This window comes from Leptidea sinapis, chromosome 6, assembly GCF_905404315.1.
Source record: "Leptidea sinapis chromosome 6, ilLepSina1.1, whole genome shotgun sequence".
NCBI classification, from domain to species: domain Eukaryota; kingdom Metazoa; phylum Arthropoda; class Insecta; order Lepidoptera; family Pieridae; genus Leptidea; species Leptidea sinapis.
In genome coordinates this window covers 5,842,478-5,854,908 of record NC_066270.1, presented here as the reverse complement: position 1 = coordinate 5,854,908, position 12,431 = coordinate 5,842,478, and the positions used below count along the sequence as shown (strand labels likewise).

The 12,431-nt window shown below is 40.2% G+C and overlaps 1 protein-coding gene across 7 annotated transcripts in view; it reads right to left on the bottom strand.

Annotated features, from left to right (window-relative positions):
* Positions 1–6,771: 6,771 nt before the first annotated feature.
* The window catches only part of LOC126964783 (DNA-directed RNA polymerase III subunit RPC1), a 54,983-nt gene continuing 49,323 nt past the window's right edge, over positions 6,772–12,431 (bottom strand). For 5 of the 7 annotated variants that reach the window (XM_050808029.1, XM_050808028.1, XM_050808031.1 and 2 more), the window contains 3 exons: positions 9,867–9,960; positions 9,020–9,220; positions 6,772–7,071 (listed from right to left, as the gene is read on the bottom strand). In XM_050808029.1, coding sequence (XP_050663986.1) covers positions 6,787–7,071; positions 9,020–9,220; positions 9,867–9,960 — 580 coding nt within the window. In that variant the 3' untranslated portion in view covers positions 6,772–6,786. The remainder of the gene's footprint in view (positions 7,072–9,019; positions 9,221–9,866; positions 9,961–12,431) is intronic. The other 2 variants (XM_050808033.1, XM_050808032.1) reach the window with 2 other exon arrangements.

Sequence of the window (12,431 nt, the reverse complement as noted above, 5' to 3'; positions counted from 1 at the left end):
ATGATAAACAGATTGGGCAGACAGAAAAAAAAATAGAATTTGCCTCAGGCTATTCAGACACTGAGAATTCAAACCAAGTAGGTTCATAAAATGTATACACCACGAATAATTGGATCAATCATGGGATTTATTTGAATGGAAACTTGACTTTTATAAGCTAGCAGCCATCTAACAACCAGAAGCCCCGATTTCTACTCAGTTGACTTAATAGAGTTGGATGAGGGCAGCGTAGGACGATTTATTTACAGCGATTATCGTGGAGATCTTTAGGGAAGACTTTTGTCCAGCAATCGGCTGATATGATGATGAAGAATTTAAAGGAAAAATAAAATGTAATATTCATTCCACATAGACATTTGAATTCTGATGTACGAGTTTAGTTAGGAGATAAAGACGAGACCAATACGTAAAGGTAAGCAAAAGCTGTGAGCAGCTTTTACAGATTAATATTAATCTGTATTTATTAGGGTTCGCTTTTTCAGGGACTCTTGGAGGAATCAATTTGAAATTAACATAGTTCTTGGTTGTTGTAAAAAATCAAGTTTATTAATCAAATCAATCCTAAATCAGAACCTTGTAGATTGTAGAACTTTTCATTGGACTATTATGAAATTTAGCGAAAAGTAGAGCAACACTAAATACAAATTAAGAGTGAGAAATGGTGCACGCGCTATACGGGTGACTTTTATTATTTTAATTAATATATTATACATACATTCATGGGCTTCCCAAGACTAGGCTGCGATAAATTAAGAATCTTATAAAGATATATAATTCTGCCGTGAATCAGTAAAGTTTAATCATTACGATATTGGTACAGAAACCAAACAGTGTAAGATGGGGCGACGCGACCTCTAGCGAATATAGGCTAGATTGCGACGTGCGCCAAGGAGGTTTGACCTCTACCGACCTTTTTAGCCTGTACGTGAATGACCTGATTGCGGAACTGAGAGGCACCAGGGTCGGCTGTCACATAGGCTCCACGTGTATGAATAACTTTAGCTACGCTGATGACATGGTGCTTCTGAGTCCCTCAATCAAGGGTCTCCGTAAACTGTTAGCGATCTGCGAGCGCTATGCCGCAGAACACGGCTTAAAATATAACGTTAAAAAGACAGTTGCGATGGTGTTCCGTTCAGGCAGAGGTCCGGTGTCGATCCCCGAGGTTTTCTGGATGGAGAGAAACTCGAGAGGGTTGAGCGGTTCAGATATCTCGGTCACATTGTGACTGAGTACCTCAAGGACGACGAAGATATTGAACGGGAGAGACGTGCTTTGTCTGTTAGGTGTAATATGCTGTCGAGTCGCTTTGCTAGGTGTACTGACCCAGTGAAGGTGACGCTGTTTAGAGCTTACTGTCTAAGCTTCTATTGAAATTCAAATATTTTTATTCAAAATAGGATTTAAAATCACTTATTGAACGTCAAAAACTACCACCCATTAAAAAGACACTGCCTCAGAGCTGAGAAGAATGGGCGCAAGAAACTCAGCGGGCTTTTTTTTAATATAAAATATGGATTACAATGTGTATCCATATCCGTACAATAAACATTTATAATTAAAGAGCCTGAGGGTGTTCGCTTTATTCCCAGTCCGTAGTGTCATTAAGAAAATCGTTTATGCTATAATAACCTTTCCCACACAAACGTTTTTTAAAAATTATTTTAAATTTCGTAACACATTTGTTTTGTACATTTTCTGGGATCATATTGTAGAAGCATATACATCGCCCAACAAAAGACTTACTAACTCGACCCAACCGAGTAGTAGGCATTACAAGTTTATGTTTGTTCCTCGTGTTAACATTGTGAATGTCACAGTTTCTAGAAAATTCCTTAATGTGCTTATGAACATACAGAACATTATCAAAAATGTATTGAGAAGCAACAGTCAAAATATTTACCTATTTATTTAAATTTTTCTCTTAATGATTCTTTAGGACCTAGGTTATAAATCGCGCGAATAGCCCTCTTCTGCAGCACAAAGATGGTATTAATATCGGCCGCACTGCCCCATAACAATATACATAATACTACATATAGTATACATATAATAGGACATAATACTATGAAAATAACTAAAGTATACTAATCTTGCCGTATCTATGTTAGTTAACCGTCTAATTTTCTTAACCGCATATGCTGCAGAACTAAGCCCATTCGCCAATCCTTCAATATCGGGGCCCCACTGCAATTTGGAGTCAAGAGTAATGCCAAGAAATACAGCAGATTCCACTGGTTTTACCACCTCTCCATTTAATAAAATATTCGCATCTACATTTTTGACATTTGGCGCGGTGAATTTAATATATTTGGTTTTATGACTATTTAACAATAAGTTATTGGCGCTAAACCAGTACACGATGTCAGATAGAGCATTGTTTACTTCGTCATATAAAACTTGGCCTCGTTTCACTTTGAATATAAGTGAAGTGTCATCCGCAAACAATACCACCTTGTGTTTTTTTTCTACAAGGTTAGGTAGATCATTTATATAAATTAGGAAGAGGAAGGGTCCAAGAATAGACCCTTGTGGTACCGAGAGGAGTCCCAGGAGATCTCCTGCCATTCACCTCGACCCTCTGAATCCTATTATTTAAATATGAGATCAGAAGATCGAGTGCAGATCCTTTTATACCATAATGACCAGCGTTGAATGTTGAACACAATCAAAAGCCTTAGATAAATCACAGAAGATACCAAGTGCATTCTGTAATTCTTCCCGGGCCTCAATAATATTCCTGATGAGTTCAACACCTGCATCCGTAGTCGAACGCAGATATACTCACGTGATCAGTCATATGCTCCACGTTACAGCCTCACAGCAAGGCCGAGCGTACTCTACTAATGCGTCGCGGGGTCGATCACTATTCATTCAATTTTAATCAATGAGCGACAGAGCGACATTGCCATCGGATGATCGAGGATCGACGCGAGTTTACACAAGCGCGCGCTCGCTGGCCGGTTTCCTGCGATAGCATTAGTTTTAGAGCGAGATAGAACACTGAATATTATTCTCAATTCTTATTGAATGAAACGTTTAACTATTGGTCAAAATGTAAGCTTTAGTATTGGTGTGTATTTTCTAAACTTGTAAATATTTTTTAAGTAGCAATTGTAATTGGTTAGCTAGTTTTAAGGATTTTGTATATATATCGTGTAACTGAAGTAAAATATATCTTCCACATATTCCTCACAGTCTTCATACTACTCAAGCAGTTGTTTTATTTAATCTCCAAACGCTCAGTCACTAAAAATCAATCTATAGCCGTGATGTGCGTATAATATATAAAATACATAACTTATATGCTCATAAAAATATTAATAATACATAATGGGATCGAACTTTTAGTTTGTATTGTTGCCAATATTTCTAAAACTGCAATCATTTTAATATTTATGTACCTAAATTCTGAACAGTAGTGCCAAATTTCATCTTTTAAAAGTAAATTAGTTAATGGAACCTTTAATAAAACAAAAAATATTTAACAATAGTAGTTACTCAATGGGTTACCAAGGGGCTGCTGAAAATCAGCGCTGTGTTGGTATTATACCAACGTAGCATGACGCTGAGTCAGTTCCTTTTAATAACAATAACTGCTACACAGTACTTTTAAATTAAGATAATTCCTATAATATTATACATATACTTGTTTTTTTTTTGTCATTTGTATTATTTCATGTTATTAGTTCTTATTTTTTTTTTTATTTCTGTAAGTTCTTTTTTACTTTTATTATTCTGTGTGGTTTGTGTTTGTTATTAATAAAGTTTTCATTCATTCATGTGTTCGGCTATGTCTGTCTGTGAAATCTCATATTGTTTTGATACATGATCCAGATTTTGATGTAAGGCTAGTAACTCAGACTGAAGAGAGGTCACACTTTCCTTATAGTCTTTTTTGATCTATACATGTCAACTTTGGGCGAAGTACAACAGGCGTGCCATCAACAACATCAATGATGCGTATCGTATCCTGATGAAGTCGGCACTGTAGCGCGTCGGCCATGTTCGCCGAGGCCAGAGTGCCGAATTTCTTTGCGATCATGAGATCGCGTATCGCAACATTCTGGAGCCGATTACGAGAATCCAAGAATGAGATCCTTAGCACGCTGGCCGGGTGTCTGGATTGCTCAATTAACAAGCATTGGCGTTCAGTGCACCAGGAGGCTAATAGGAAATAAATAGACCTGAATACAGAATTGTATTTTAATTTATTTAATTTTAAATTTAATTGTATTATATTATTTTACTTTAAACATATATTATTGTAATTTTAACTGGGTGCATACCTTTTAATAAAGATAGATATTATATTATTACTACTGTGTTTCAGAAGATCGGCTAGATTATACACGGCCTATTACAAAAACGCGCGTATATGAAGCAGTAATAGCGCCGTAGCTTTTTTTTATATGAGAGGGGGCAAACGGGCAAGAGGCTCACGGGATGGGGAGAGGTGAGGCAACCGCCCATGGACATCCGCAACAACAGGTGTGTCAAGAAATGCGTTGCCGGCCTTTAAGGAAAAAGCATACTCCCAGTATACTTTTTTCTTGAAGGTCCTTAAGTCGTATCTGTTCGGGAAGACCGCTGCCGGTAGTTGATTCCACAAAGTGGCTGTGCGAGGCAAGAAATTTCGAAGAAAACGCGCGGTTGTGGAATGCCAGACGACTACGTGATGCGGATGGTACTTTGCACGTAATGTCCGATGGTGGAATTCGGCCGCTGGAATCAACCCGAACAGCTCCTCTGAGCACTCCCCGTGATAAATGCGGTAGAAGATGCAGAGAGAACCCACATCTCTACGCAATGCTAGAGAATCAAGCCGATCGGAGATGACTTGATCGTCGATGATTCGAGCCGCTCTTCGTTGTATGCGGTCAAATGGAAGAAGCTGGTACTGGGGAGCACCCGCCCAGAGGTGAGAACAGTACTCCATGTGAGGCCGAATTTGCGCCTTATAAGTTGCAGGCGGTGGCTTTTAGTGTAATACTGTCTCGCCTTACTGAGTACACCAAGCTTTTTAGAGGCCAGTGTGGCCTTCTCTTCCAAGTGACCACGGAACTGAACGTCGCTCGATATATCAACGCCAAGTATGCCAATACAGGCTGTGGCAGTTAGAGGAGTGATCTCGAATCGAGGGGATACGACGAAGGGACACTTTTTAGTGGTGAACGCACAAACTTGTGTCTTCTTGGGGTTGAATTGGACTAAATTTTGTCGGCCCCATTCCGAGACTTTGCAAAGCATAGTCTCGATTTCAGACACAAGTTTGTTCCGGTTCTCGTCGACGCTATCCCGGGACATGTTGGCACGGCCGGTGTAGGAAGCATACCCCGTGCTGTCGTCCGCATAGCAATGAATATTGCTGATTTGCAGCATATCATTGATATGCAGAAGAAACAGCGTAGGGGATAGCACACAGCCTTGCGGGACACCAGAGTTTATGGGTTTTAAATCGGAGCATGCACCGTTGCACAACTTCTCGGGAAGCCCATAGGATGGCAGTTTCGCTATAAGCGCTTTATGCCACAACCGATCAAAGGCCTTCGCTATGTCCAAACTCACCGCCAACACCTCTCCCTTCGACTCAACCGCTTGCGCCCATTTATGGGTGAGGTACGCAAGAAGATCACCAGCTGAGCGACCCTGACGGAAACCGTACTGGCAGTCGCTGATCAGCTGGTGCCCCTCTAGGTATCCCAAGAGCTGGCGGTTGATGATCGACTCCATTACTTTGGAGAAAATGGAGGTAATGGCAATGGGGCGGTAGTTGGACGGATCTGAGCGTACACCTTTCTTAGGGATCGGGTGCACTAAAGCCGCCTTCCATAATTTCGGGACTACGCCTGATGAGTAGGAGAGCCGGAAAAGACGGGTAAGGACCGGCGCCAGTTCCGGAGCACATGTCCGCAGCACTATCGGGGGAATGCCATCGGGCCCGCTCCATTTGTGAATGTCCAAGGTGAGAAGCGCCTTAAGCACGGCACTATACCGGATTTTTACCTCCGGCATATATGAATCGCACCGCGGAATATGCGGTGGTGGTGCACCTTGGTCATCCAGAGTCGAGTTGGACGCGAAGAGGGACCCAGGAGATCAGCTTTCTCTTTCGCGTCATGGGCCAGCGAGTCATCATCCCTGTGCAGTGGCGGAATGGCTGGCTGGCAGAAGTTTCCTTGGACAGCCTTGGCGAGCGACCAGAACGCACGAGTACCCGAGGGAAGGCGTGCAAGTCTCTCGCCAATTCTGCCAATATGCTTCGACTTCGCGTCAGCAATAACTCTTTTGAAGGACCTGGATGATTGAAGTGTTTTTTAAGTTCGCTGGAATTCACATCCTTAGATACCACCCCGCATTGACCCAAGCCTGATAGCACTCCTGCTTTCGGCGAGAGGCGATTTTGCAGGAGCGGTCAAACCATGGTTGGGACCTGCCACCGATAGGCAGAGAGGAGGATGGAATGAAGAGTTCCATACCTTGCAGTACCACATCAGCATCAGCGTCAGCAGCGGCATCTGGGTCTCCCAGCGAAAAACAGATCTGCCTCCACGGGTAGGATGCAAAAAAGCACCGCATCTCGTCCCACTCTGCTGACCTATAGTGCCACACGCGGCGACAGCCTAAGAAGCTGTGAAATTACTGGTCAAATGAGACTTAAAATTTTATGTCTCAAGGTGACGAGCGCAATAATTGTAGGGCCGCTTAGAATTTTTGGGTTTGGGTTGTCCTGCTCGTCTCGTCCCTTATTTTCATAAATAAAAACACAAATACAATAAAAATAATTTATTCCCAAATGGACGTGTGAAAGTCTGGTCTGTCGAAGAGCAGTTGCCTGGCGGCGCAAGGCGGCGGGTCAGTGGTGCCAGTGGTCCCAGCGGTCCCAGTGGTCCCAGCGGTCCCAGTGGTCCCAGTGGTGCCAGTGGTCTGCTCGTGCCGGTGCAGCAGCTGCATCACGCCCGTGCCGATGTTGGCGGGCACGCCCAGGATGATGCACTCGGACACGCCCTCGATGCTGTCCCGCTGCCCGTAGTACGCTGCGTCGAACAAGTGGTCCGCTGTCTTCTCGAACTGTACGACATTCAAAAGATATTTGATAATGAACGTAGTAATAAAAAAAATGGATATTATAAGACGTAGACAATTTGTTCTTTTCATATATTGTTATTCACTTATGGGATTAATTAAAGGACTTGTCCATAAGTAGTCTTTTATATTTTTTACCTTTTTAAACTTTATAATTGAAAGTTTTTTAGATTTCGGCTTTATTTAGGTGTTTATTTCAATTGTGGAACTCGGCCTCTCGGGTTCCGCCTGAGCACTCTTCCACTGAGCTAACCGTTCAAAGTCAAAGTTCTTTATTTGCCAGAAACATTCACAAGTACAGCTGTTACAAATTTAACAGCAGGTACATGTTTCGTCTTGACAGACATGCAAATATTTTTGTGGTTTCACTTCACAATATTATAAACCTAACACAATCAATAATTACTGCTACATTTAATTTAATCAACGTAAAGCCTACTAAAAGACCCTGCAATACACATTTACAATAATAAATGAAATGCTAAGAGATAATGTAGTAGAAATAATCACAACAAAATATAATATTATTGGAAAAATAGTATTGGTGCCCGTTACCGCTTCGTTTGATAATATTCATTTATTGAGTAAAAACGATATTTTTTAATAGTGTTAATAATTTAAATATATTTAACACTGCCTCCTCTCTTATTTCTTTTGGTAATTTATTAAATATTTCTACACACATAGCATGACAGTTTTTTGGTACAAAGTGGTTCTAATGTGGGGTACTCGAAGTCTCGTAGGATCACGCAACGGGAACAAAGAACAGTCACTCATCCGAGTAAATAGATTTGAATTTTTCTTAACAAATAAGCTAGCCTCTAGTACGTAAATTTCAGTTACAGTTAGTATGTTTAAATTTAAAAATGGAAGTCTGCAGCTATCGAAGGACCCTATATTAGCCACAGCTATTATACATCTCTTTTGAGCCAGTAATATTTTATTTATATTTGTGGAGTTTCCCCATAGTAAGATACCCTACCTAATTATAGATGCTATATAGCCATGATAGGCAACGATTGCAACTTCTTTTGATATAGTCTTTCTTTTTCGCATAAGAGCAAAGACAAATTTATGTATCCTTTCAACTAGTGATCGTGTTCGAGTAACGTATGGTTCATAAATCTTGGCATGTCTTGTTCAACTCTCAGGTTGTGACTCCATCCATTTTACAGTTATAACCTGCTCAACCCCTATTATATGCATATGAGGACATTGACTTGAGATATCGCTCTTTCAAATCTGAACAATGTGTTATTTTAAAGTGATATCCATAACTCCCGAGAGGTCACGGGTTCGAGTCCCGCATCGTTCATAAATTTTGGTTACAAATTTTATTTAATTATATAATACAATATTGACACACTTTTTACACACTTACTATGACAGAGCAATCATTCATTTCCTTCCCCATTCTTAACATAAGCTTAAAGAATCGGTGGTACCGTTAAAAGGAAAAAGACTGCTAGCCTACATCACACTCACGTTGATACAAGGTTCCTTCCCTGTATCAATTTGCGGGGGGTTGTATACCTTCTTTCGCTGTAAGAGTTGTCATGAAAGGTGAGAAGCATTTACTTGGTGGGCCTACACTATTTTTTTATATTCGACTGTACGGTTTATTTGTTACTGAATATAGAGTATGAAGAGATTGTCGCATTTATATAGTGGCAGGCTCCTTTGCACCGGACGCCGGCTAGATTATGGAATGTGTAAGCATTAATGTATTTCGGTCTGAAGGGCACCATAAACAATAAATGAGACCTGACATCTTATGTCTCAGGGTGACAAGCGCAGTTGCAGTGCCGCTCATAATTTTTGAGTTTTTCAATAGTCTTGAGCGGCACTGCATTGGAATGGCATCAGCTGAACGTCCTGCTCGTCTCGTCCCTTATTTTCATGAAAAAAAATTTACTTTAAAAAATTTACTGACACTGGCCAGGTTGAGCACGGAGTCCTTCATCCGCGCCAGGCCGTAGCGAGTGATGCCCAGCACTTCACCGCGGGCGCACATCTGGGCCGACAGCAGCGCCACGTGGCGCCGGTCCACCGCCATGCCGTGGCCCGCCATCACCCCCTGGATCTCGCTGATGATGGTGGACACGGCCGCCTCGATGCCCAGGGTATGGTACACCTGCAATCGCACATCGGAGTTCAAGAAACATGGCCACCAAAAAGAGATGTGGAAGTAATTGGCACAGTAAGCTAAGCATAATAATTATATTGACACTCTCTTGCACAAAGTATCTTGCCCCAAACTAGGCGTAGCCTGTACTATGGGTGCAAGACAATGATATATTTAATACAATATACTTAAACATACAAACATACAAATATTCTACAGCTGAATATCTAAATGATCGAACAGCCTGGGACTAGATTGTGATTATTTTATAGCGATAGAAATGACTGTACAATATTGTATATTTTTATTGAAAAGAACGCAAAAAAGACCCCTGGGAGAGTTTCTTGCGCCGCTTCTTCTATCTCAGAGCGCCATTTGTTTCCGAAGCGGTAGTAGTATCTAGTATATTAGAAATGACATTTAAAAGAATTCTAAAGGAATCAATTTTGAGAAAATAAATGCCTTTTATGCCTAATAAACATCGATGACTCGGAAACAAACATTCATATTCATCAACCCGGGGTCGGTAGTCAGGGTCAGTAACCACTGGGCTATAGGGGTCGTCATAAGGCGCAAATTCTGCCTCACATGGCGTACCATTTCTCGACTCTCCAGTCCCAGTAACAGTATCCTTTATATCAATATGTACACAAACCTCTAAAATATTATTGGAGGTAGTTTTGGTGCCGTCGACGCCGTATGTTGCCATCACGTCGCGGAGGCCGTCCCCTTCCACACACAGCTTGTACCTGTGACAACATTCAAAGGAATGTTCATTGATAGACAACACTCAATTGTATGTTTATCTGTATAAGAGTTATAATTCCTTCAGAGTTCGTCAACTTCACACACCTATGAAATACCTTCACAGGTATGTAGGACTTATGTTATATTATGTTTTCTTTCAGAGTAACATGGTTTAATAAAAGTACACTTGAAGTCAAAAACAAAGCAAGTCCCGGATGGGGCAACGACCCCAGCCTTTGCGCTATCGATACAAACACTCACACAGCCACAACATTTTTTAACATATTATCAATTCTCTTGTTGAGCCTTTTAATTTATATACTATTTACTAGTGGACCCGACAGACGTTGTCCTGTACACATGTCTTAAATTTGAAAAATCGGTCCAGCCCTTAGGAGGTGTTCATAACATACACATGAGCAGGAGAATTATATTATATGGACGGAATTGAGAATCTAAACCAATCTCAAATTCACTTGAACACACAAAAAAAAACATCAAAATCGGTCCATCCGTTAAGGAGGTAGTTCAATAGTGAATATTAACCATTCTCGAATCCACCTGAAGACACACACCAATCTGAAATTCACTGGAACAACCAAGGAAGGAACGATAATAAGTAGCTATAAATTTCGCATCGAATGATGGTAGTTTCATATCGATACGATCAGTCGTTTAGGCTTTAAAGAGCCTCAAACAAAGACTTTTCATTATATATATGTATAGATAACATGTAATCCCTATTTTTGTTATTAATTATTATAACACTAGAAATAAGGGATTGCTTGTAACTAATTCTAGTAGGCTTCATAAGATACATAATAGCTTTAAGGGTAAATGTATACACTTCTACAATAAAGCCTTATCTATAAATAAATTTAAATGTTTTATAAAAAAATGGCTCTGTCGTAAATCCTATTACTCCACTGCTGAATATCTAAATGATCGGACAGCCTGAGACTAGATTGTGATTATTTTATAGCGACTGTACAATATTGTATATTTTTATTGAAGAGCGCAAAAAAAGAATGCTGGGAGAGTTTCTTGCGCCGCTTCTTCTCTCTCAGAGCGCCATTTGTTTCCGAAGCGGTAGTAGTATCTAGTAGTATAAGAAATGACATCAAAAAGAATTCTAAAGGAATCAATTTTGAGAAAATAAATGCCTTTTATGCCTTTTTAATATTTTTTAGTGTCCTTTGATGTCGAAGCATTTGTATCTTAAGTACGTTGTAAGTACCATATACCTACCATATAAGGACTGGAAATCCAAGCGCTGGCAGTTATTTCGGTCAACAGATCAGCCTAGTTATTCAACACGGAAATGCTGCCAGTATTCTTGGTACACTTCTCCGTAATGATAGTTATAATTTAATGTAATCATAGTATTGTAAATATAGAGTTATGAGAATTGTTTTGTTTGAATAAATGTACTATTCGTATTTATTGATTAAAATTTAATTTTACGCGGATATTGCGTGGGATTGAGCCTGCGTGTCACGTATTTTTTATTATGAAAATAGAGACGAGCAAGACATTCAGCTGATGGTAATTGATACGCCCTGCCCACTACAATGCAGTGCCGCTCAGGTATGTTGAAAACCTCATTCTGCGCGGCAGTACAATTGCGCTCATCACCTTGGAGACGTAAAATATTAAGTATCATTTCATTTCATCTCCATGTCCCGAAGTCCTGTCTGAAGGCTGTCCTAGTTTGGGGGTCGAGAGTAATTTTAAGCAAAATTGTATTTTTTTTGCAACAAATAAAGATTTATTATTATTATTATTATTTGCCCAGTGATTTCACTAGCTACGGCGCCATTCAGACCAAAACACAGTAATATTTACACATTTCTGCATCACGGCAGAAAAAGGCGCCGTCGTGTTACCCATAACCTAGCCGACATCCTGTGCAAAGTCGCTTCCCACTGGTAAAATCTGTAAAAGAGCCAATTGCTTCGCGTTGTATACAGAGGTCGCTTTGTTGTTTGTCTTGTTTTGTTTGCATTTATCACAGATTGTTTCAAATAGGCATTTGACCTAATTCCTGCATCGCACCACTCACAAAAAAATTTCATCCTGGTAGTTTCAGATAGACGAAGTGGTAACTGGCACCAATCTTATTCTAGGGTTTTAGGTATGATTATTTATAGGTTTATTATTGATAAATGTTAGTTTATAAGTTTTAACAGTGGGAATTGGTAAAAGTAAGTGTTTAAAGTAAATCCATCGAACAGCAATATTACAAATATTGCTTAGTAGATAAATTAATTATTTATAATCATGTGTTGCCTTCAGTAAGGCTGTACGCGGGTAACCATTGATCGGGTCGGTTCCACTTACTATTAACCATTCGTCTATACCAATTACAGGACCGGCCCGAGTAACCATTATTACCAATGCATAGTAGAGATGCAGTCCGCGTATAACCATTGATCAGGCCGGTCCCAGTTACCATTAACCATTCGTCTATGTT